The 24,617-nt window shown below is 37.8% G+C and overlaps 2 protein-coding genes across 2 annotated transcripts in view; both read left to right on the top strand.

The window, feature by feature from the left end:
* Window positions 1–24,617, top strand: part of ndfip1 (Nedd4 family interacting protein 1) — a 424,215-nt gene that overhangs the window by 366,838 nt on the left and 32,760 nt on the right. The gene's annotated exons all lie outside the window — the stretch shown is intronic.
* stc2a (stanniocalcin 2a) lies at window positions 15,256–20,210 on the top strand. Its single transcript, XM_060886867.1, has 4 exons — window positions 15,256–15,654; window positions 18,149–18,291; window positions 18,693–18,904; window positions 19,473–20,210. Exons 1-4 carry the CDS (start codon window positions 15,510–15,512, stop codon window positions 19,804–19,806), a joined length of 834 nt encoding a protein of 277 aa, XP_060742850.1. The 5' UTR covers window positions 15,256–15,509; the 3' UTR covers window positions 19,807–20,210.

The raw sequence follows: 24,617 nt of genomic DNA, 5'->3' as shown, positions 1-24,617 counted from the left end.
CTATTATTATTCTTTGTAATTCACCTTCCTTATGAGTTCAACTCAAAACTCAAACCCCATCTTATCTGGATGATCACGCCGCCTGTTTCACCATTGTTCTGCCCTTATTAATATATTTGGTTGTCGAATCCAAAGACTGGCATACTGAACAGAACATTTGTACTAAACTAGCTGGCTAAACTAAGCTAGCTATCTCTAACAAAATACTGTTAGCTAAAGATGGGTGGCCTATAACTTGCAGTACTGCCTGAGCACACAGTGTACATTATCACTGGTACAAAGCTGTTTTGTTATTCATGAACATCTGCAGGGAATATCTAATAGTGTCTTCATCTAAATCTAGTAACTTTCTAGGAATTCTAGGAATTTCCATTCTCCGGCCAGGAAAATCCATATTAAATGACCCTTCAGCCTGGAATTCCTACACAGGAAGATGGGAATGTGTCCACGGCGCAGAGTTTAACATGTCTACTCTCACCATCTACAGTAAATAAGGCACCACATTATGTATACACACACCATTTAACATCCAGACATACTGTATTAAGTTCATTAACCTTATAGTTTGTTGTTTCTGTCATTTGATCTATGGAGTTTGGGCAAAGAAAACAAAAAACCAGCTATAATTTGTTTTTAATTTGAAACTTGAAAGTCTTAAAAATAATGTAATTCCAAGTTAAATTGTATGCAGCTGATGTCCTGAAGTTTATATTAAAATTTTTAGGTTGTCTTTTGAGCTTTGGAGCTTTCCCTCTAAGAGCATTAAGCAGCGTGATCTAAAGTTATGGAGTGAAGCTATAGGAATTTTGGAATGTTGATTCCTCATCCTGCTCTTCCCAGCACTGAAACAGTTCAGGTAAGGAACGTGAGGTCATGCTTCTTCATTGCCTCTGAATTATCCAGACATTCATGGCAGCCTCTGTGAGTGGTGCTTTGAGAGACTCCCAAACATTCCTGAGGTAACCAAACCTGACTCCCTCACTTAATGGGCCTTTTTTAAAACAGAGTGAGGGGTGCAATGACACTCAAGCTGAAGATTCAGTGAATTTTGGCAAAAAAAAAAAAAAAAAAAGTACACACAAGACACAGGAACGTACACTCACACACCACGTAAAGTAAAAGCCTACATATTCATACACACAGCTAAGCACAGTGTGGGTCTTTGGTTTATTGGTCTGGAGCTGCTGCATGTGTAGCTGAGTGAAGCCTCTGTTTACACTAATGTTTTTACTAGTCTATAAAATATTATTCAGAATCACTCAGGTCTTGTATAACTTGAAAAGCCACAACTGCAGGCCTCTAGCTTGTCATACAAGACCATAGGGGAATCACTAAATTCCTCCAATCCAAACTAAACAAAGTGATATTTAAAAGCAAGAATGCTTGATTTGTCAATTTAAGGTCTGATTACAGCAGACAGCAATTAAACATATACTAATAAATCACTTTACGTGATATAATCGTTCACCGATGCAATAATCGTTCACCGTGGTGGCATTTGCAGCCATCTCAGCCGAACATGCATGTAGGAGCCATGTGAAAGGAACCAATAAATCTAGACGGTACAGACCACTATCTAGTGATAGAAGAGATATAGAACGATCACCTAATTTTACTTTTACTTGCAAATTCCATCTAGATTTCTCTCTTCATATAAAAGCTACAAATTTGGTAGCATGAATGCATAGACAGCATTGTCATGAATGACAATAATGTAAATGTTTAGGCAGTTACAACATCTTTAGTGTGCAGATCGTAAGGTAAAACGATGACACAGAGTGTAGCACCGCCACCTCACAGCTCTAGAATTACTGGTTCAAACCTTGAGTTCGCCTTTCTCTCTGTCAGTTTGGAGTTCTCCCCGTGTCTGTTTGGGTTTCTTTCAGGTTCCCTGTTTTCCTAAATATGGCATAAATATACAGTTAGGAGGATTATCTATACTCTAAATACCTTTGTGAATGTGTGTACATGGTGTCATGCAATGGACTGGTGCTGCATCTGGAGTGAATTTCTGCCAAATGCCCAGTCTTCCCAGTTTGGCCGCAGATCCACCGCAACCTTAACCAGGAGCAGTAATGAAAAAATGTGGCGATGTTCATCATGGAAATGTGTGATTCACATAATGGAAATCAGGATTCTATTTATTATGCATGTAATGCAATTGCACTGTATGATCGCGAGAGGTCCCAATCTGTTCAACCAATAGAATAGCAATACATAGAGAGCAGTACAGTGATCATATGATCGCACTCTTTCATGCGCCATTATCAAGAGTCATCTACTAATTGCTGCAAACATCAATACACAAAATAGGATATATAATTACACAACCATGTTAGCATTAAAAGATCATCATACCGTGAAGGTGGACACTATAACCTATTTTGGAGCTGTGGAGCTGATTATTTCTCAATTCATCATTTTTCCCTGGAGAGACTTTATTTATTCAGTCTAATTTTGCAAAACGTTTAGCAATTTCTTTCTTTATTTTTACTATATGGTGAATCTGCAGTACTGTGACTCTGTAGTATCTCTGTGCAGAACAATTTTTCTTTTATTTTTTTTACAGAAAAAAAATTGCACACTTTTCTGAATTGTCTATGATTATGAAATAAAAATGTCAGTCATAATTCTCCTTTATTAACATGTTGTTCAAGGAATCAAAATGAAATGAATTGTGAAGCCAGTATTGAATCGTGACCAGACCATACTGACAGAATAATGTGAAAAAAATACTTTGTCAGTAACCTACAGATTTTGAAACTGTCACATACTGATATAATTGTCCATCTGCTAAAGGAATCAGTAGGAAAAAAATCATCAAAGTTTTCCATGTTAAAAAGGTTTTCTTACTCCATACTTTCCTGTCAGAATTTGTGATTGTGAATCATGTGAAACGCTGAGTGTGAATTCATGTGTGTTTCGAATGCAAGCTGAGAGGTTTAGTGTTGATTACAACAATCTCTAAATGAAAATGCAGTAATAACCTTATCATCCAGTAAACCTGAGGTTATGTTGCACATTTTCAATCAAAGTTCCTATGAGCTTTTGCCTGGCAATATAAGCACGGTGTTAGGCAACAAGCTAACTTGGCTAACTATAGTGGAATATGTGGGCATGCTCCAGCCAGCCACTATTACAGCAGTATTAAAACTCATTAGCTCACTCTGCTAAGGCCACATGGTAACCTCAAGGGAGACTGTCAGACCACTCACCAACTCATCTAAGATACATGCTCTTTCTTTTAGCTGTGACTTAATAATAATCTGCCTGTTAAATAACTAGCTGTGTCATGTACTCCAAAAGCCTGAGACAGATAAATACTCATTTTGGGTAGTTAGAAGATGTAGTAATAAACGCAGCCATTTGAGGGACAGCGACAACCTTGGGACATGCAAGATTATAAAAATAAAGTCAGTGAATGCCATTGCATAGTATGTAGCTCATTTTTATGTTAATCCGTAACATTAACTTATGTTAGGTATGCTCGCACAATACAACGCCATAGACATTCCCTCACTCACTTGAATTGTCTGAAATGTAAACATATCTCACTGTTTGGAACCAAAGCAGACCTGCAGAGACAGAAACTCCCTCAAGTTTTATGCGTCCTCATTGACTGGGCAGATCCTTCATAGGCCACGTATATAAACAGGCCAGGAGTTCCAGCGAGAAGGAAAAACAGTTGCAGTTATAAAAACATAAATGATTCCAAAAAAGGAAACAATACGAAAGAGCAATGATGAGATCGTCCATGTCAGAGAGATGGAAAGAGAGAGACCTTAACATGCTGCAGTGCAACAGTCATCATCGGTCCTAAAATAAGTACGCGCACACACACACACACACACACACACACACACACACACACACACACACACACACACACAGCCTTCCTAATATTGTTTAATGTCACAATGCACCAAGCCCCAATCACCCGTCTTCATTCGGCATTCACTCTGTTGCCTGTCCAACAGTAAGAATGTGTGAGCTCCAAAAACCCATATCACTGGAATAGGGAAGTGGACAGATGGCCACCTGAAGACAATAATTATCACATCTTTCTCACCACCGGGCATGCCTCTAACACAGCCTACACAACAATGCCAGGATTCCAGTTGATATACCCAGAGATAAATAAACCCTCATTCTAGCTGATGCTACAGACCAATCTATAGCAAGCTATTAACACTATTACTAATAAAACAGTATTAACATTAATATGCATCATTTTTACTACTGATGCTTACAGTAATTGCTTGCCTCTTCATAAACAGAGGGGCTAGCTGGCTCTCCATAATACCGTTTAACACTGATGTGTGAATTGGAAGTGTTTAATTTAGGCAGGCAGTCAGCACGCTGTCGACCTACATACATCTTCTGGCTGTTATGGTAGGGGGCAGGAGCAGCAGTGTAAACTGTCAGCAGGAGGTAATGATAAGAGGTGAACTCTCACCTACAGGTCAGGGTCATTCGTGTGACTTGAGCCTGGGAGTACATGATCTCGCACCATTAGGTGGTGCCTGCTGCTAAAGTTTCATTATAAAATGTGTCCCAAAACAACAACTCTATACACTACACAGCATTAGATCATTATCGTCACTTATTTGAGTTTTACTTAACAGCATATGGAACAGAATAAAGCATATACAGTATCCTGGTATATGATATTATATAAACACATATTTTAGGTGTAAGAGTAACTGATTGCACAAGATTGGGGTTCAAGCCCCACACTGCCAAGCTGCCACTGTTGGGCCCTTGAGGAAGGCCCTTAACTCTCTCTGCTCCAGGGGTGCAGTATCATGGCTGACCCTGCACTCTGACTCCAACTTCCAAAAAAGTTGAGATATGTGAGGGAAGAATTTTACTGTGATGTAATTTATATGTGACAAATGAAGGCTTCTATTCTAAGGTAAGGGAGAAATAAATCACAACAGGGAATGTTGTTATAGGAAAATAATCATTGATGGAGTAGTGTGCCCCAAAGGGATTATTTTATTTATAACAGGGCATTCCTCTTATACCTCAGTATATTTGTCACACACTACACTTCACTACAGTACATTTCTGACTTTCTGTCCATTTTATTGTTAAAAAAAGTTGCGAAGCATCTTAAGGAAAAAGAAAATTAGTTCATGTTTATGTCCTAACAGCCATAAACGTTAATACAAACATTCATTCTGGCTGAAACCTGAGAGTTGACACTGGACACTCCTTCCTTGATGTTAAATAAATGTTTCCTTAGAAAAAAACTTCACAATATCAATTATTATATTTATTATAAAATTATAGAGAAGATTAATTTGAACATATTACAAATATTAAAACATATTTTTTTTATTGAAAAAAATTCTGACTACACTGAAAAAAACGAACTTGTAAAATTTACTAAGAAAAATCCTCGTAACAATTTGCACAAACTTTTTTTAAGTAAAATTTACTGCCTAATTTCAAGTATTAATTTCCTAGCAAAATCAATCAAAATCTACTTAATAATCCATGAAATGTTTGTTAAAAAAAATAAGTAAATGTTACTTAATTATTTTTATTTTAGAAGTTAGATTTATTTGAATTATTTAGGTAAATCCTATAAGATTTTTTCAAAGTGTGTAGCATTGCTGTATTAGGAATATTTAATAAATCTTATTTACTTTTTTAGGGTAAATTGCACTTACTGTTTTTTATTTTCTTTTGTAGTAATAATTAAGTAATCAGATTTAAATATTCAGCAACTTTGTTGTATAACGTTCCAGAATAAAAATATTAAAATGATTAAAATTCTTAATATAGTTCTTAAATTTAATTCTGAATATTGTTCAGTATTGCGATACATTTTTGGCAGATTCTCCATCAGAGAATATTTTTTTAAAAAAAAAAGAAGGATATTTTCATTCTGATGTCTTTACTGGCTCTGACTAGACTAGCAAGCCTTGACCCTCCAAGGATAAAGTACAAACTGCAGATGCTGTTACACTCAAATGAATGTGTGCCTATGCTGACCGGACTAACACACGTGTGTTCTAATTCAGTACAGTCTTATCGGAAGGGGGCTGAGGTCAAGAAAGGGTGTTGATAGGTGCTATGCTACGGATGTCATAATTATGGGGAAGCATTCCCAGAATTCCTTGGAAGCTTTGACACTCGTAGCAGCTCGTTTCATCTCATTTCAACGTCTAAGCTTACCGGCTCTTGGAAAAAAGGACGACGTGTTCCCACAAGCATTAAGGAGGAGCATCAACAAAGGCCCAGAGATCAAGATTACAAGGTCAATTTTCCTGAGCAACAATAAAAATCTCTGTATAAACAAAATCACAAACGTTGTTGTGTTAATGCCGTGACTTTTATTGAGCTTTTATATCATTAGAATGTCTTGCGATGATGCATTTGTGAATCTGGTTGATTCAACTGACCTATCATTAAACCAAGCCAGACTGCTCCCTTATCAAGCTGGTTTGTCAGTTTAGAATTTGGCATTAATTCCCAGCCATTATAAAATTACAACTCTGCATGGAAAACTTGCAGGCCAAGACCAGTGCTGGAGAGAGAGAGAGAGAGAGAGAGAGAGAGAGAGAGAGAGAGAGAGAGAGAGAGAGAGATAAAAACACAAATCTGACGTTATATCAGTGCATCAAAATGCTGACAAGGTAAACATTAGCAGTCATTATTTATCCCAAAGTTGTTTTTCTCTTATGAATTTTTTTTTTGTTGTTGGTTTTTTCCACAAGGTGTGGCGTTAAATACAGCGCTTCTGATATTTAATACTGAACTTGTAATGACTAAACTGAAGTTGTAGTAGATGAGTAGCAGAGCCCTGCCTTTATTACATCTGGGCCAGAGACTACATGTGGTTTAACAATATGGCAAACAAGAGCATGTTTGTTCACAAGGAAATTATACAGTTTAGAAAGAAAGAAAATTCTGCTTGAGTGAGACAAAAATATCACTGGATGGTCTTGAAGTTCATTAGATGCACGCTGATGGGAAGAAAAACTTTGGAAGTGGATTTTATAGGCCAGGGCTTCATGGAAACTATAATTAGATTCCAACTGTGTTAAAAAATCTTTTTGTTTGGATGTTTTATCACGTCATTCCTTTATAGGTTTTATGTGGGAGAGTTTGTGTTGCATTCTTGGTTTTTGCCAACTTTGTCTCTATAGTGTGATTAAAGGTAAAGGGCTCTGATCTTGGAGAAAAGGTTTTAGTGAGAAAACATGCAGTGGATTAATGTGAGGGGTCAACCAGCCATGTGTAGAATTTTTACCTACAATCAGGGCCAAATCAATCACATCAATTAATTTGCCCCTTTTCTGCCCCAGATACTGCTCTGAACCGCTCCAATTTCCACAGTATTAAAGACCCACACTGCTCCGTAATGATGTGTACAACGTAAAAGTAATAACAACTGCAGGATTTTACAAGCTATATTTATATATCTGACTTTGAGAACATTATTTTGCCATCTAAAGTCACATTCACCCCTGGTTATACACCACACAGTGACATTGTAATTAGCAACAATTAGAATTGAAGTAATGCAAATTATACCACAGCGCTGCTAAGCTCTTGAATCTGATTGGTCAGAAGGAAAAGTTCAGATAAGTCACATCCAATTTTATCTATAAAGTGCATTTAAGCACAACTGATCCCAAGTGCTGTACAAAACAACATGTAACATCACATGAAGTAACATCATAAATCAAAGAACGAAAATATGTTTTAAAAGAAACTATAGTATAGAGTTGGACTTCTTGTGAAAGGGATGAGAGGGTCCAGAGTTTAGGACCAACCACAGACATGGCTTTGAGACAGATAGAAAGAGTTGATAACAAGATCGTCGCATTTTGGTAGGAGAGTAAGATGGAAGAAGATCAATCATGTACTGTGGAGCGAGACCAGAAAGTGCTTTTTATACGTAAATAACTGCGTAATATTTTTGTGATGCCAAAATAGCAGAAATATGATCCATCTTTTTGGTCCTTGTTAAAAATCTAGCAGCAAAGAAAAAGAAAAATCAGATAATTACTTTATTGTAGTAATAAATAAAAGTGCTGGAATAAAGCAGGGATCAGTCTTTTGTACAGAGAAACTTTTTCATCTTAGTAAAAGGTGTTGATTCGTTTTCTATAATACAGTATAATTGTATATAATTGCTGTTTAATAAGAGTAATAAAACACTTTGTGGAATGTTATTGGAATACATACATAGCTAAAAAATCCATAAAACCTAACATTAAAAAACAAAAAGTACATGACTGGGCATACTGTTATTGAAAAAAATGAATTACTCTGCTTTATGTTGGGCTACATCACACCACTCCATCTTTGCTTATTTACCTATAACAGCATGCCCCATGTGTTTTACTCTTTACATGACAGATGTTTGTACAACATTCAGATATGTGTATGCTCAGATTTTTTAGCTTCTGTTTACATTACTGTCATAGTCAATAAAATGGTTATTTATCTCTGAACCACATAGTGCATGTTGCTCATTTTTCAACAATGATCATCAAAACCTCCCACACTGTTCAAGTTGTAATTTAATGACCCTCAAACTCCTAATGCCATTGATTGTTGGTTCCCAGGCCAGCACTATTTTGGTGCTCGAATAAAAGCATCTTTGGTGGTGGAAAAACGCTAAAATATCAAGATTAAACACAGGCATCTTGTCAGTGGAAAAGGGCTTAAGGCTGTGCAAAGGATTCTCACGTCATGTAATAGTCCTCTTGATGTGCCATGGACCACATACTGCACCGATAACAGTGATGGCACATCCTGTGCATATACTGTAGAGCTTAAACAGACCTTGGTAAACGTTGTAGATTTTTGCCACATCGCAGTTTTACTTCAGTGCCTGCGGAGTGGATTAGAACCTCCGAGAGACCAAAAAAGACATCAGCCTCATTGTATATGAGCTTGCTCAGGGATTTTTTTTTTAGCATTACCAATTAACGCTCAAGCCACTGTGTACATCATCACTGCTTGTGGGTAACAGGGCATCTATTAGTAAACAAAAAGTAAACAGGGAAAAAGGGGTTTAATGATCTGCTGAGACCCCCAGTCCACCACAATACACCATTCATGTCTAATGAGGAGTGAGTGTGTCCCACTGTGGCTGATTGATTTTTTTTTTTGTGCTTCACATTGATAAATATAGTAATATAGCATCACTGGGTCTAATGAAATACAGCATAACCCAGAAAAGGCTTTGGTTGCCTCGTTACATAATAAATGCTGGCATTGGAAGCCAGAGCCCCCACCACACACACAAACACATAAACACACATTGCTGCCATCTTTGCTCATCCGGCTATGACACTATGTGCCACCCACGATGACAACCACGTCTACTACTTTCAGGCTCATTATGTGGGTTTATTAGGTCAGGCTGTGCCTTTGTCCCATTTCTCTGCCCAAGCACCATGCAAAAAACACAGCATGACCTCAACTGCTCGACTCATACACAGGGCAATTGAAGTAAGAGGTCACATGCCTGATACTCATGATTTACAGTACAGTAGAAAATAATAACTGTCAAAGACTTTTTGTTTATAGAATGGATTTTAAAGTCTTTTAAGAGATACATATTGTCATAGACAAGAGACACATAAAGCATGAGGTATATGTTTTTTCATTTTGATTCTAGATGACATTTCAAGGCTGGGACCATGTCTAACTATTTCAGAAATGTCCCATGTTTTGTCATATTTGTGGTTATTTTTATTATTATTATTATTATTATTATTATTATTATTATTATTATTATTATCAGTAGTGACATGATTTATTTATTTTCACATATGAACAGCATAGAGGTTTATTTTTTTTATTTTTCACATGTAAATTATTTATTACATGACATTTTTTTTTCATATTTGATTTGGACCTTTATTCATTTTCATGGTCATATATAGAACATGTGGTTTTATATTTTGCTCAAATACTTTTCATATAACATCATGCATGTTAACTTGAGAAAAACAGTTAGGCTGATGTTAAAGTGTTCTTACTCACTGCAGGAACTGTTGCGATATAAATAATGGCACACAAGAACAGCATATTGTTTAAGGTGAACAAAAATGCAGGACACACTCTTCTAAAAATCAGGTGAGTTTACACTCCAGTGTGGGCTTTCTTTTTTTTTTTACTCCACCATGTCTTTTTTTCCAGCATAGCATATAGTGAAATGTACTTAACTGGGCATAATAACTTATTCAAAAACAAACACACACACACACACACACACACAAACAAGCACACAAGCACACACACACACACTCAGGGGGTGCTTCACTGGCAATTTTCCACCTATCACTGATCCTAAAAAAAGCCTGACAAATATGATTCCTCTATCAATCACTCACTCCCTCCCTTCCTCATTCACTCCCTCCCTCACACACAACACACACACAGCCACCCTCTCAGTCTGTCTATTCATCCAGGTTTCCTCTCAATCTCTCTCTCTCTCTCTCTCTCTCTCTCTCTCTCTCTCTCTCTCTCTCTCTCTCTCGCTCTCTCTCTCTTCCCAACACACACAAACACAAACAAAAAGCCATTTGGTGAAAAAAATAGTAAAAAAATTTTTTTTAAACTTCTCCATCAGAATGGTAGTAAAACTAGTAAAACTACAGGGAACACTCGGAAGCGTCAGTCAGATCAGTCAAATTTAGTATTTAAAGACATGTGAAGCAATGAAGAAATATTCTTGAGATATTAATAACCTAAAACCACTTGAAATTGTTTTGTATAATTACACATAAACATTCTGTTTTATTTCATACAAATTCAACATTTCATATATGAATAATGTTTCTAAGTAACATAATCATTTCATTAAGATTTTCATCTAAATTGTGTCTTTTATGTCTGTGCTTATTTCTCATAGAGTATACTGTACGTAGATTGCTGTTAATCTGAAAACTCAATACATTTCTTTCAAGTATCAAAGTTACAGCAATAAAATTATACCAGTGTTGGTATAATTTGTTCATTTAACGTGTCCATTCAATCCCAGTAGCATACAAACCCACAAACACACACATGTACATATCTCTATCTATCCGTCCATCCGTCCATCAATCAACAGACATACTGTATAAATAGATAGATAGATAGATAGATAGATAGATAGATAGATAGATAGATAGATAGATAGATAGATAGATAGATAGATAGATAGATAGATATTCTGTAGAATAGCTAAGCTCTCTAACTACCTCATAATCATTTTGTTAGACTGGATTTTCTCAGACTAGATGTGTGGTAGTTAAGAAGCCTTAATTATACCAAGAACTCACTGTAGAACGTTGTGTTCTATAGTAGAATTAAATATAATCAAATCCTCTTGCCATGACATGAAACAAACACGAAAAGTAATTAATTAAACAAACTAGCAAAAGAACAAATTAACCAATAAATAGTTTTCAACAATGTTAATATATGAAGGACAATATTTATATTGTATGTTTAAATTCATATCATTGTAAAAGTTGCATTTGTTCAAAACGTTGTTTGCTATGTTTTATCTTAACATGGTGAATAAAATTAACCATGCATTTAATTTAATCTAATATATCTATGTCTGATACCGATGCCTCTGAGTATAGATTACACATAAACAAACATCAGCAAGATCAAATGCTGGAGTGAACCACAAGGAAATAGCATTCATCTGTTTTCCAATTGACAGGATCAGATTTTGTCTGTAGAAAAAAAAACGTAGGCAGGATGCATACAAGTGTTTTAACACTTGCGTTCAAAATCACTGGTGTTATTCTTGCAAGAAAACCATCATCCCTGTGTTAGTGCATGAGCAGGCTGAGGTGGCGCACCATTACAGGGCTGGGGTCTGAAAGACTGCCCCTGATTGGTCGAGGCTGAGGGTGTGTCCGGGATTGGGTGGAGCTTGTGACACGCGGTCATTCTGCTATACAGCACGAGAGAGAGCGAGAGAGAGATGGAGAGAGATGGAGAGGCGCAGGAAAACGAGGAATAAAGAGGGCTCAAACAGCACAATAGTCTACTAAATAATGCGTAAAAATCTATTTTATCTTTATTCACTTCAGAATAACATGACACAGAATATCATCATGTAATAACCGGCACCAGCATTTCAACATCCACCAGCTTAAGACACAATCGAGCTACTTGTATTATGTGAATCCAGCTGGACTTAAATAAGCACTTTCAGAGGTAATACAACAGTAAGGATTTGCTCCAGATTGGACTGCAGACTCGCATAGCCCATGTCTCTCCAAGCTGTGAAATTTTATTTCCCTCTCCATTTCCTGGAAAGCAATGGCCATCGAATCCCTTTTTAAAAAAGTCATTTGAGCTTTTATTTAAAGTAAATAAAATAAAAAGCTTTACTTTTAAAATAAAAGTCGGGCACCAAACGTGTAATGTTAAAATGGTTAAACCTGGTAGTGGTATATATAACAACAGATATATAACAACAAATATATAACAACAGATATATAACAACAGATATATAACAACAAATATATAACAACAGATATATAACAACAGATATATAACAACAAATATACTGTATAACAACAGATATATAACAACAAATATATAACAACAGATATATAACAACAGATATATAACAACAGATATATAACAACAAATATATAACAACAAATATATAACAACAGATATATAACAACAAATATATAACAACAGATATATAACAACAGATATATAACAACAAATATAATGTATAACAACAGATATATAACAACAAATATATAACAACAGATATATAACAACAGATATATAACAACAAATATATAACAACAGATATATAACAACAGATATATAACAACAAATATATAACAACAGATATATAACAACAGATATATAACAACAAATATATAACCACAGATATAGAACAACAGATATATAACAAAAGATATATAACAACAGTTATATAACAAAAGATATATATAACGACAGATATATAAACACACCTGCTCACCATGTCTTCTGTCTTAATTATACGCCGCTTCATTTGTGCAAACAAAAGAGATTTCAAACAGTGACTAAACACTGTTAAAATATTTTTCATTTTCCTAAATAGCTTTATAGGCCTAATCCCTATATAATCTCTCTAACCTACACAGTGAACAATAAATCATTGTCTTCACCCACTTACACACTGTATACAGTAGTTAACATGAAGAAGACATTGGGATTTTATAGCCGACAGCCGAATAATGTATCAGAGATGTTTATGAGGTAACAGGTTAATGTGGGTGGGTCAGTTTCTGCCCACAAACTAGATTTAAGAATTGGATTTCATTAATATTGGTTCATTTTGCACGATGCATGGCATTTAAATACTAATTAAAAATCATTCTACCAAGAGAATATCTCGGTAGAATTCTTGTCAAACACCAAAACAAAGAATTAATGTCCAATTTATATCACCTGTATTACTGTATCACTGTATGTATATATATATATATATATATATATATATATATATATATATATATAATGTTTCAGTATCCAGCTACTTTTTATAAGTTTTATAACTCATTTTATGAAACACACTCTGCTAAAGAACTGATTAGTCCAACACCTTATCTGACACCATTCAGATAAGCCAGACATAATAAGCCAGACATAATAAGCTTATACAGTATATATATATACTGTATATACTTATACAGTATATATATATATATATATATATATATATATATATATATATATATATATATATATATATATATATATATACATACATGCAAATATATAAGGACAAGGTTTATTCTAAATGCTAAATAAAAGTAATCCTCATGAAGGACTGTTTATATTTTTTAATTAGCGGTTAGAATAAATCTTGTCCTTAAGATCCAGTGATGTCCCTTACATTATTTATTGATACTATTGAACTATAGTTACCATTACAGTGCAAGACACATACTGAAGTGCCACTAAAGGACAAAAATAAGTACAATGTGTCCTGATTAATTCAGACGTTATTCTATCCTATGGCGGATTAATATAGTGTGAATATAATATGTAACTGATTTATTTGGCATGCCATACCTTTTTAAAACCGATTTGGTTACAGTCAGGCATGGTGCAGTGTATTAATAGCTCATTGACATAAAGGCAGTTTGAAATAAAAGTGATATCAAAGCCACATCGTCGTAGAGGCTTAGGTGTTGTGCCATCATTTGTTGGCAGAACTCGTCAGACTATCTGACGTACGTGTGTGTGTTTGTGTGTGTGAGAAGGAGAGAGAGAGAGAGAGAGAGAGAGAGAGAGAGAGAGAGAGAGAGAGAGAGAGAGAGAGAGAGAGTCAGCCAGTGCTGCACGTTCACATGGATTTTGTGTATGTGTGTGAATGGAGCAGCTGCCTTGGGGGCGGGGGTGGTTTTGAATGATGCAATCTCTGCCAGCCATTAGCAAAGTTGCCCTCTTTTTCTCCACTGTGTGAACTTGGCACACACTGCTACAATGACACAATAGAGGCAGAAGATGATTAAGTCTGTTGATTAGTGACTTTTTCATAGAGACGCAGTGTAAAATGTCACCTTCTGTTCATTTCAATGTGCGTGCACTCATTCTTTCTGGCAGCAATGACACTTCTCTAGTCTAATCCAACATATAAAATATAAATGACATTTTCTTTCTATAATCTATAGGAAATAGTGTTTTTTTAGTAGTTTACACGGAATAATGGGCGTGGATTTATACATGCATACGATTGTGCAATATATCAAACACCATTATCAACATGTTTAAAAGCCTTGCTCTGACTGAACACTGTAAGTGATGTTTTTGAGCATGTCACAGGAGATTTTGCTCTGAATTCTATGATTTCATGCCACCTAAATAGCTGAAAAGTGTCATTTTTTTAAATGACCGTACACCAATGTTCTTATGGAGAGGATTTACGCATCTCTCTAAAGCTTATTTATGATCATCGTAACAGTGAGAAAGACATCACTAACCTGGAGTAGGCTTCATGGCAATCGTTATGTATTGAATTATACAAATATATTTAAAAACATATAATGGTACATGTTTAACTTTAGGCACATTCCTTAAGGGAGATAAAACATGCATCCGCTCGCGCACACACTTCACAAGTTTGTTATGGCGCGCTGGGGCAACTTTCGCTAGGGACACACCCCCTGGCACCCCACCTACCCAACCCCCACCCCCACCCCCGACACACACACACACACAGAGAGAGAGAGAGAGAGAGAGAGAGAAAGAGAGAGAGAGAGACGCACACATACACCCTCCACACCCACCCCCAAAACTTGGCCGTGGTTGCCGGCGTTTCTGATTGGTCGTTGCGCCGCGGCGACGTGACAACACCTGCTCGACCGATTCATCAACAGTGACAGGCCGGGCCGCGGGAGATATAGGCAGCATCCATCCCGTTTCAGCGCGCTCATTCCCGACAGAGACACGCCAGCATACACAAACACTCCGTGTCTCCGAGAAACTCGATTATCCAAAGGTGTCTCGGGAATAAAATGTTGACCAGATTCTCTGTGGCGCTGCTCGTTTTCTCGGTGATCTCGCTGACGGAGGGAACAGACGCCACCGACGCTCATGAAAGTCTCCCGGAAAAAGCGCCAAGCCCAAACCAGAAAGGACGACTCTCCTTGCACAATACAGGTATGACACGATGGGACACAGACAGCCAACCAGGAGTCCAAATAATTACTCTTAATACTGTGACCTGATTTTTATGGATTTTGTTTTTGCACAAAAGTGAAAAAAGCCTGCGTTCCTGTTAACGGTAAATTACACGGTAACGTCCCGATCCGTGGGGTGACATACCGAAACAACACAGGTTAATTGATCGGAAAATAGCAACGCTGCGTTTTCTGATCTCGAGGAAAGACTATCACTTTGTAAATACACGCAGATGCGGAAATCCAATAGCTTCGTAAACTATTAATAGCGCGGCGCAAGGTAGGCGTATGAGAGGTAATGTATACGGTTGCTTTTTAAGAGTGTTTATTGGAGTGTGCCTTTCTTTTTCCACGAATTAGTGCTCGTATTCTGCAAAAGCCCACGTTATCCGCATTCTAGGAATTGCTAAGCCTTATTCTTAGATGTCAGGCAAACGCTCTCTGCCTGAATAATGAAACGTCGCGCGCATGGAAGCCAACTTCATCGGCGCAACTTTCAGCAGGAGCAGCATACGAGCTGCATGAGTGATGCAATGACCCCTCACATTACACGCGTTAAGCCTTTCTCATGTCAGCCAGTCTGATTTGCATAACTTTAACGACACGACTTATCCTGCAGCAAGAAATACTGAATCCTGAATCAAATCAGAAGGGTCGCTGCAGAGATTTAGGGGTTGGTTGGAAACGCAGGAGGCAGGAGCTGATTTAGAGCAGTAGTGCTCGGTATATATGAATGTATGTATGTAGGTAAGAAGGTAGGAAGCTGTAGTCTTTAGATCGCCTCTTGTAACCCGACGCAAAGCTGCTGCAGGCTCGCGCGCTCCGAGCGCATTCCCCGCGCGCGCCAACACAAGCAGCGCGGAGCGACCGAGAGTCTCACTTTTCCTCGGCGCGCGCCGATCGTCATCACGGACAGTGCGCTGCTGTCCACCGAAGGCGCGACCTCACAACGCGTTAATGAGTTATTCAAGAGCCAAAGAACGCATAAGGCACACATCCAATCTACAAAAAGAATCTTCACGCCTTAGTCACAGAGAACACGTATAATCACGAGTAAATACATATTATTATCATGCAACTAGATGCACATGACTGTTTAAGATCTCTTTCATGCCCACCAGTACTACAACTTTACACACTTTTGCAGGCAGGGGATTTCTTTTGGATGCGTGAACTTTATAATCATTGTCTTTAGAAATACTCGTTGAAACTTTAAGGGTTCCCATATAGGGACAAAGTGAAGAACCCTGTAGGATGTCACATGAGACAGTGTATTTTTACCCCTTAAATATTCTTCCAACCACAGTCCATAAGTTCAAATATAATAAAGTCAATTATGGGATTCATTATATTTACAAACTATATATGAGATGTGCTATATGAGATGTATTCTCACTTATCTTACGTAAATCTTTCTGATTGTATATACACACACATGCAATTTTAATGATGGCTATTAAGACTGCTCATCTGCATATTTATACACTGGGATTTTCTTATGCTTCAATGTGGCTAAAATGCTAAGTGAAGACTGCTATATTCCCAAGAGGTCCTCAAGGTTTATGGATTAATGGTCATAGGATTTTAAATGTGGTTTTATTTGGAACTATTTCTCACAGAAAAACACTTGGTTGTATTGTGCTACTTAAGGACTTTAATGTATTCTTCCCAGCGGGACAAACTGAAGAAAATTCCATGGTGATAAGTGGAACCTTTCTTCTTCAATAGGTGTAGGCTTTAAACAAGTACTGGCCCATTTGCCTGGCAGTCATCTGCTGGGTGAATTATTTCAGAATCTATTCATGTGCGACGATCTATCTCCGTACACTAGAGAACCAAAATCAGTGACTATTATTAGGGTATGCAAGTGTTACTGAGACTTTTAATCAAACAAATAGGAAGGCACTTGCATTACACCAACAGAATATGTCAATCTTAGTCACATCCAAGCTACCTATTTGTCCGCTAGCTTCCTTTGTCACTGTTTTACAGCCTTTTTCTAAAGTGAGATCAACATAATTTCATCCTGCCCCCCATACAGCTAACCTTGCTTTTCCACATCTCAGGCACTCACTGCCAGATGCCTCCCAGTTTGACTTTAATAGCATACCTTAATTACCTCAGCTGCGTGTTCTCTCTCTCTGTGCTAAATCTGTCCTCTAAGTACAGTTCTTGCATTTTCAGTTGAGAAACAAAGCCTAAAATAGGCACTAAGTGATTTTCTTCCAACCATATGAGGTGAAAGGTTATGTCTTTATACATACTCATGTGCCATTTAGCTTTATTTCTCTCCAAAATCTCCAAACAAGCTCTTTAGCAAGTAGCAATCTTGTATAAAAAAGAAAGGTTGGAGTATAAATTTTGTCTGAAAGTGCATTCGGGGGTATAAGCTCAAAGGAATCTGCATTCTAGGAAAGATGTCTGCCTTTTTACTAAATGGACAAGTCACATTCTTGCTCTCTCGGCTGTCTTAGCTGAGATCCAACACTGTCTGGTGAATGCTGGAGATGTGGGCTGTGGCGTGTTCGAGTGCTTCGAGAACAACTCGTGTGAAATCCGCGGACTGCAGGAAATCTGCCTGACCTTCTTGCACAATGCCGGGAAGTTCGACTCCCAGGTAATGAAACCTTTCTTGGTCCCTGAGTGCTACTTTGCGCTCTCACAGAGGTCATGACCCTCCACCCCCCCCATGGCAGGTGGTCTTAGCCTTGGCTCCGGTTTCACAAGCTGCAGGTGGATTTGGAGCAAAAAGCTTTCAGCCTGAAACATAGCCTCAAGACAGTTCCTGCTCTGCATCACAGAGGGGCCTTAAAATTTGTGTTGAAACATAAATGAGCTCTTAACTCGCATTGCAGGAATTGCGCTGGTTCATGTTAAACCAGCAGAAGCACTGGGCACCTGTTTGGAAATACTCCTTATGTATTGCAATGCTGGCAGGTGTGACAAAATTATATGTGGTGCAAGAGGTCTGCTGAACACTTAAACAACTAAAGAAAATCTAATCTTGTGTGTTTCCAGGGCAAATCTTTTATCAAAGATGCACTGAAATGCATGGCCCATGGCCTAAGGCACAAATTCAGCTGCATCAGTCGAAAGTGCCTTGCCATAAAAGACATGGTGTTCCAGCTCCAGCGTGAATGCTACACAAAGCACAACTTGTGTGCGGCGGCTAAGGACAACGTTAATGTCATTGTAGAGATGATCCACTTCCAGGACTTGCTCCCAAAAGGGTGAGTGCTCACACAGTTACAGGCCAGTCTTTCACTTCACCCAGTTCCCTGCGTGTTCCTTCCTTTACATGGAGTGCGGCTTAGTGATCCTGCCAAGCAATCCAACAAAGCCACTTTCTATTAAATGTCACATTTCTCTGAACTTAAATTTGCATAAGAAAAAACCTGTGGAGTGTCCAAACCTACATGTTTGCTTTATGTTTGAATAGATATTTTTTATCAAAAGTTCAAAATCAGCAACTAAATAAACAAAATGTATGGGGGGGGGGGGGGGGGGGGGGTGTTTTTCAACTTTATGTTTATGCACAAGATTGCATAATGGGAGGGCTTAAGTCAGAAGAGAGTTAAGTGGGTCTTTGTAGAGTCTCATGGAAGGTCCATGCTGTCATCGGGACAGTGACATAACCGTCCAGTGCAGTGTCTTGCTTCTCTCATTTCATTTTGCTGGCAAAGTTCCAGCCTTTGACAAAAAGTCTTAGAATTCCTCATGGTCCAAAATATGGACTATTTGCTGTTGTATTCTGCAACATGGTCCTAGAGGTTCAAAGTCTCCTTGTCTCTTCCTTAGGCCCTATGTGGAACTGGTGAACATCTTACTAGCCTGCGGTGAAGAAGTCAAGGAAGCCATTAGCAGAAGTGTGCGGATACAGTGCGAGCAAAACTGGGGTGCTCTCTGTCACAGCCTGAGTTTCTGTTCATCGCCACCTCCCCTTGCCAACCAGGAGCGCCACACAAGTCAACACGAGCATCCTAAAGGTCCGCGTCAAGCAGACAAAGAAAAGCCTGGCAAAGGGGGACTGAGCACCCATCCAAGAAGTCGTGGCCAGGGTGCACGGCGCGCAAGCCTCGATGCCACAATGGCTGAGCAGGAGGACCCTGAGAACACAGACATCCGGAGGTGAAGAGCCCCCATGCACAGACTGAGTAACAGGCCCATTGAAGCTCTCCTCTTGTCCTTTTCCCCTCCAGCGGTCATTCCAGATCTCCCAGACTGTTTACTTTTGCAGGGTGTTCGTGATGTAGCTCATTTTTGATACTCCAGATCATAGGTTCTTTTGTTTATGTCACACGACTCTAACATAGCATTTCTATTTCGTACGCATACCGCCTGTAAGTTATTTATTTTATTCTTTATGCAATGTTAAAATATAAAATGTACATATAAATACATGTATATCTATAATTACACAAACCTGTATAAAATATAGCCATTGTATGCAGAACAGATATACTATATGTATCATAGTATACATAATAAATAAATGCTTGTTGTATTAGTTACATTATTTGACCTACTACAATCAAACTGTAGATATGTAACATATTTTGTTTTTGTTTTTTTTTTAAAGATTGAAATTTTGCGTGTATTGTAATTTGGAATACTTGTTGATTAAATATAAAGTGTACAGTAAAGTCCAGGTGTGGCACAGAAAATAAGTAAAAAAAACAAACACAAAAACATAGAAACACAGACAATCTTAATCTTATAAATACTTTCTTTTGAATATTTTTAAAATGAGGATTCCTGAAATCACACACCACATAACTGAAGCATACTCTCTCTCTCTCTCTCTCTCTCTCTCTCTCTCTCACACACACACACACACACACACACACACACACACACACTTGCTCGCTCACATGCACACACACTGGTTGCTAACATAAAGAAAATGCAGTCACTCACCAGTTCCAGAATGATGAAGTGTCTATGATTATCTCATTTGTGTGTCACTTATGCACTATTTGGGATTTACCCCAAACACATTAGTCTGACACAAAAACAGCAGCAGCTCAGAGTGTGTCATGGAAAGCCAGGCTGCTTGTGTTCTAGCCAACCCTTCAGACAACCCTACTGGTTCCAAATAGAAAAAAATAGCAGGCTTTGCTCTCTCCACTGAAAAGAGGCAGCGGTTAGAGCCATAATAAACTGGCCTAAGACCTAGAAACTAGGTTAAGTCTACACAAGAAGTGAAAGCTATTTTGGATACTACCTTTGAAAATACCACCTTTGCTACAGCCATAATAGAATTCCCTTTAGCCCTGACTGTAGAAGGGTTTCATTAGAGACACAAATAGTGTACCATTTAACCATTTACCTGCATAATTTGGCCATTTTTGTTGGCATAACCTATCACCATTTGCCCAGAATACTGCATACAGTACAGACAATTTTTATTAGATTTACAGATCAAATCTACTTTTGGACTGAATTATATTACGGGAAAAGAGCTTCTATTTACAAGTCTCTGTCGAGCAGTTTGGACAAAAAACTTAAACGCTGATGCTTGCATTTATGTTTCACTTAAGAATTAGGCAATATGAATGTAGATAATATTACAGATAAGACAGTTTAGAACGTTTAAATGTATGGATATGATGTATTTTTGGCTACAAAAGGCATTTTATTGATTTGCAGATTTGCATTTTAGATTATTACAGATAATATTAATGTAGTCATATATCTGTGTACTGAAATATTATGACAAATAACTTAGTCATATCCCATAACAATTATTTTAAAATCTTGGCAATATTTAGTGTCAGTATGTCATAAAGAAGTATATGGTTAAACTAGTTAAATATCCCCCTGTCACACATTTTAACATTTATGTTGTCCATACATTACAGTACAATTACAGAATAAATGTATGGCCAAGTGCGTTTGACACCATGTCTGGATTTACGCACAAGCTGTGATTATTTGACACCAGAGAGTACACAGGCATTAATCATGCTACTGTGGGGTCTAAGCAGGCGCTGATTCTAAGAATCTGCTCTCTCTAATGGGAAAAACAGCAAGCCTTAATACTGCTCCGATCCAGCGGCAATAATCTGAAGAGCGCTCCACGAAACTAGCACATAAAGCTGTCAGGGTGTGTGGCATGGCCTTGGCGGGAAGCCATGCCATGGCAGCAAGCACGTCCTTCATGCTGCTGCAGAACCCCACAGGCCTGCCTGGGAAAAAAATCTCTCTCTCTCTCTCTCTTTCTCTCTCTCTCTCTCTCTCTCTCTCTCTCCCTGTGTCTCACCGTAAATAAGCTCCCCTACGTTTTGGCCCAGGCTGCGCCGTCACTGGGCTGGACATCTATAAACAGGCTTTACAAGGCCCCGGCGGCCACGGCTGCACCTGAAACATAACTGCTCAGTGCCGCAACAAAGTGGCCTTTCTGAAAACTCCTGAATTTACAGAACTGGAGGTGTGGGGGATCTGGACTGGATAGTCAAAGAAGCACAGTCAGCCTTCCAGTAGGCCTGGTAACCTATGCTCTGGAGCAGGTTAGCATAAACACTCAAATGTCATATTACAACCACACTAAAGTCTCTTATTACGAGATGTCATACTGAGCACTCTGTCCAGTTTCCTACAAGCGGCCATGCTAACGTCCTCAGCACTGGAGTCACGCTCGGACTATTTCAATGTCAAGCAAAGCCTAGAGACACTAGTTTGGAAGGCTTTATCTACATTTAGATTTACTCATCTGGCAGAGGTTTGAAGTGATCAGATACAGATCCAAGGAAATTGTCATGAAATTTGAACTCACAACCTTCTATCTAATCCATAGCCCAAAGCAAGCCCTCAGCCAAAAACGAGTCCCTTACCCTTCAATCATATAAGAATCAGATAGCAGATATGAGCTCTCTTGTAAAACGCTTTGGATGAAAGTGACAGCACGATGCATACTGGATTTCTCAAGACTGACCTTAAAAGACACTGGTATCACTGATCTCTTGGAAATGGAACCTCGTCTGAATAACAATGATGCATTACTGCCCCCTTGAGGTCAGTTATAGACACGGTTTGAAACAGTTTTTTCTCTGAATATTTCTATTTCTGAGGTTTATTCAGTTTATATTGTTTCAATTGCTGTATTTCCAAAGAGAACAGCATGGGTTCATACAAATAATAATACATTTAAAAAAATGTAGAAAACATTAAAAAAACACATTAAAAAAAATTAACATTTAAAAAAAAAATCAGTAGCTGAAAATCTTCAATATTCTGTCAGCATCATGTGTCAAGTGTCCCAGCTGTCCTGCGCATTTTAGTGTTTTCTCTTCTCTAACATGCCTGAATCAACTAATGAGCCAATTAACATCTCTTCCTGAGTTGAAGTGGGTGTGTTAGAAGAGGGGAAAACACTAAAATGTGCAGGATAATGTGGGAACCTGTTCAGTAACCCACTGCTCTGCTTACATTATATCTGTTTATAAAAGGAATTGCCTAAAAGACTAAGTGTTTGCCTACAACAACAGCATACATAAACAACAAGGCTTTAATGCTCAGTGCTGCTGAGCATAATGCAAGCATTAGGCCAATAATATAAAGTACAGCACTGTTTGACTGCATATGAAGGCTGGACAGAAAGTATAATCATGCATCTTTCACATTAAACAGATCCAAGATCTTTCTAAAGGAGAAGATAATGTAAAAGCACTTTAAAAAAGAAAATGCAATTTTACAAACTCACAAGATGTCAAATATTCCCACTTTTTCCAGCCATTTTCCCCCCACATGACTGCAGAAAGACAAATGCATGCTTTCCCCAAGACTCCAGAAGCCAACCATTTCTCAAATGTCACAATCTCTACACAAAAAAGTAAAGAATTTGACTGTTATGCCACTCATAGTCCTGTAAGTATTAAGAACCCATAAAATAATTACACTGGAGATTATAAAAGAGATTTGTACAGGTTTTAGTTTTTAAACTGATCAGAAATCACATTCTGTTCATCTTATTTATAAAATGCTGACCAGTTAATCAACAATCACTAATTAATTAATAATATGTAAAATACTGTAGGAAACAAGGTAAGAGTTAGATGCCACATGTTTTGACCTAACTTCCTCCTACATACTAAATCACCTCAAGTCACTAGACAAGTCATTCATTTTCAGCAAGTGTTTTACCCTGGTTAAGGTTGTGGTGAATTCAGAGTCCAGGGACATTGACATCCAAGCCGCCTTTTTTTTTTTTTTTTTTTTTTTTTTTTTTGTCAAACTCACAGAGGAAAAAAAGAGAAGAACACAAGTGACTCAAAGAAAGATCAACCAACCAAAAAGGTGCACACGAACAGAAACAGACTCAAACTAAAAAAATAAAGACCACTTAACAAGATCTAGCTAACTCTAAGTATCAGATATGGTTCATGACTTAGTGTGACAAAAAAAAAAGAAGACAGAAAAGGCTCCAGCAAGGGGAGACAAAAGCCAAACACACAGGGAGATGATGGACAGCATGCTGATGTTCCTCACACATCCACTCAAACACAGTGCAGCTCACTTGGAGAAGAACAGACATATGTTAGCTCATGTTTGAGCTGCTACAACTGAAACTCCAAACATTTCAGTGTGTGGGTCAATTTATGTAGCATGGAGTTGTCCATAACTCATGAGTCCTTTTGGACTCTTCAGACTTCCATTTCCTCTCACTCTTTTATTCACACGACAAATTCTTTTCCTCTTATTCTTTTATCCATACTACCATTTCTTCTCACTCTTTTATTCAGACTTCCATTTTCTCTCAGTCTTTTATTCACACCACCATTTCCTTTGCTCTCACTCTTTTATTCAGACTTCCATTTTCTCTCAGTCTTTTATTCACACCACCATTTCCTTTGCTCTCACTCTTTTATTTCCATTTTCTCTCAGTCTTTTATTCACACCACCATTTCCTTTGCTCTCACTCTTTTATTTCCATTTTCTCTCAGT

The sequence above is a fragment of the Tachysurus vachellii genome, chromosome 14, assembly GCF_030014155.1.
Source record: "Tachysurus vachellii isolate PV-2020 chromosome 14, HZAU_Pvac_v1, whole genome shotgun sequence".
In the NCBI taxonomy this organism is placed as follows: Eukaryota; Metazoa; Chordata; class Actinopteri; order Siluriformes; family Bagridae; genus Tachysurus; species Tachysurus vachellii.
Note: the sequence above shows the minus strand (reverse complement) of the source record. Positions and strands in the feature narration are given on the sequence as shown.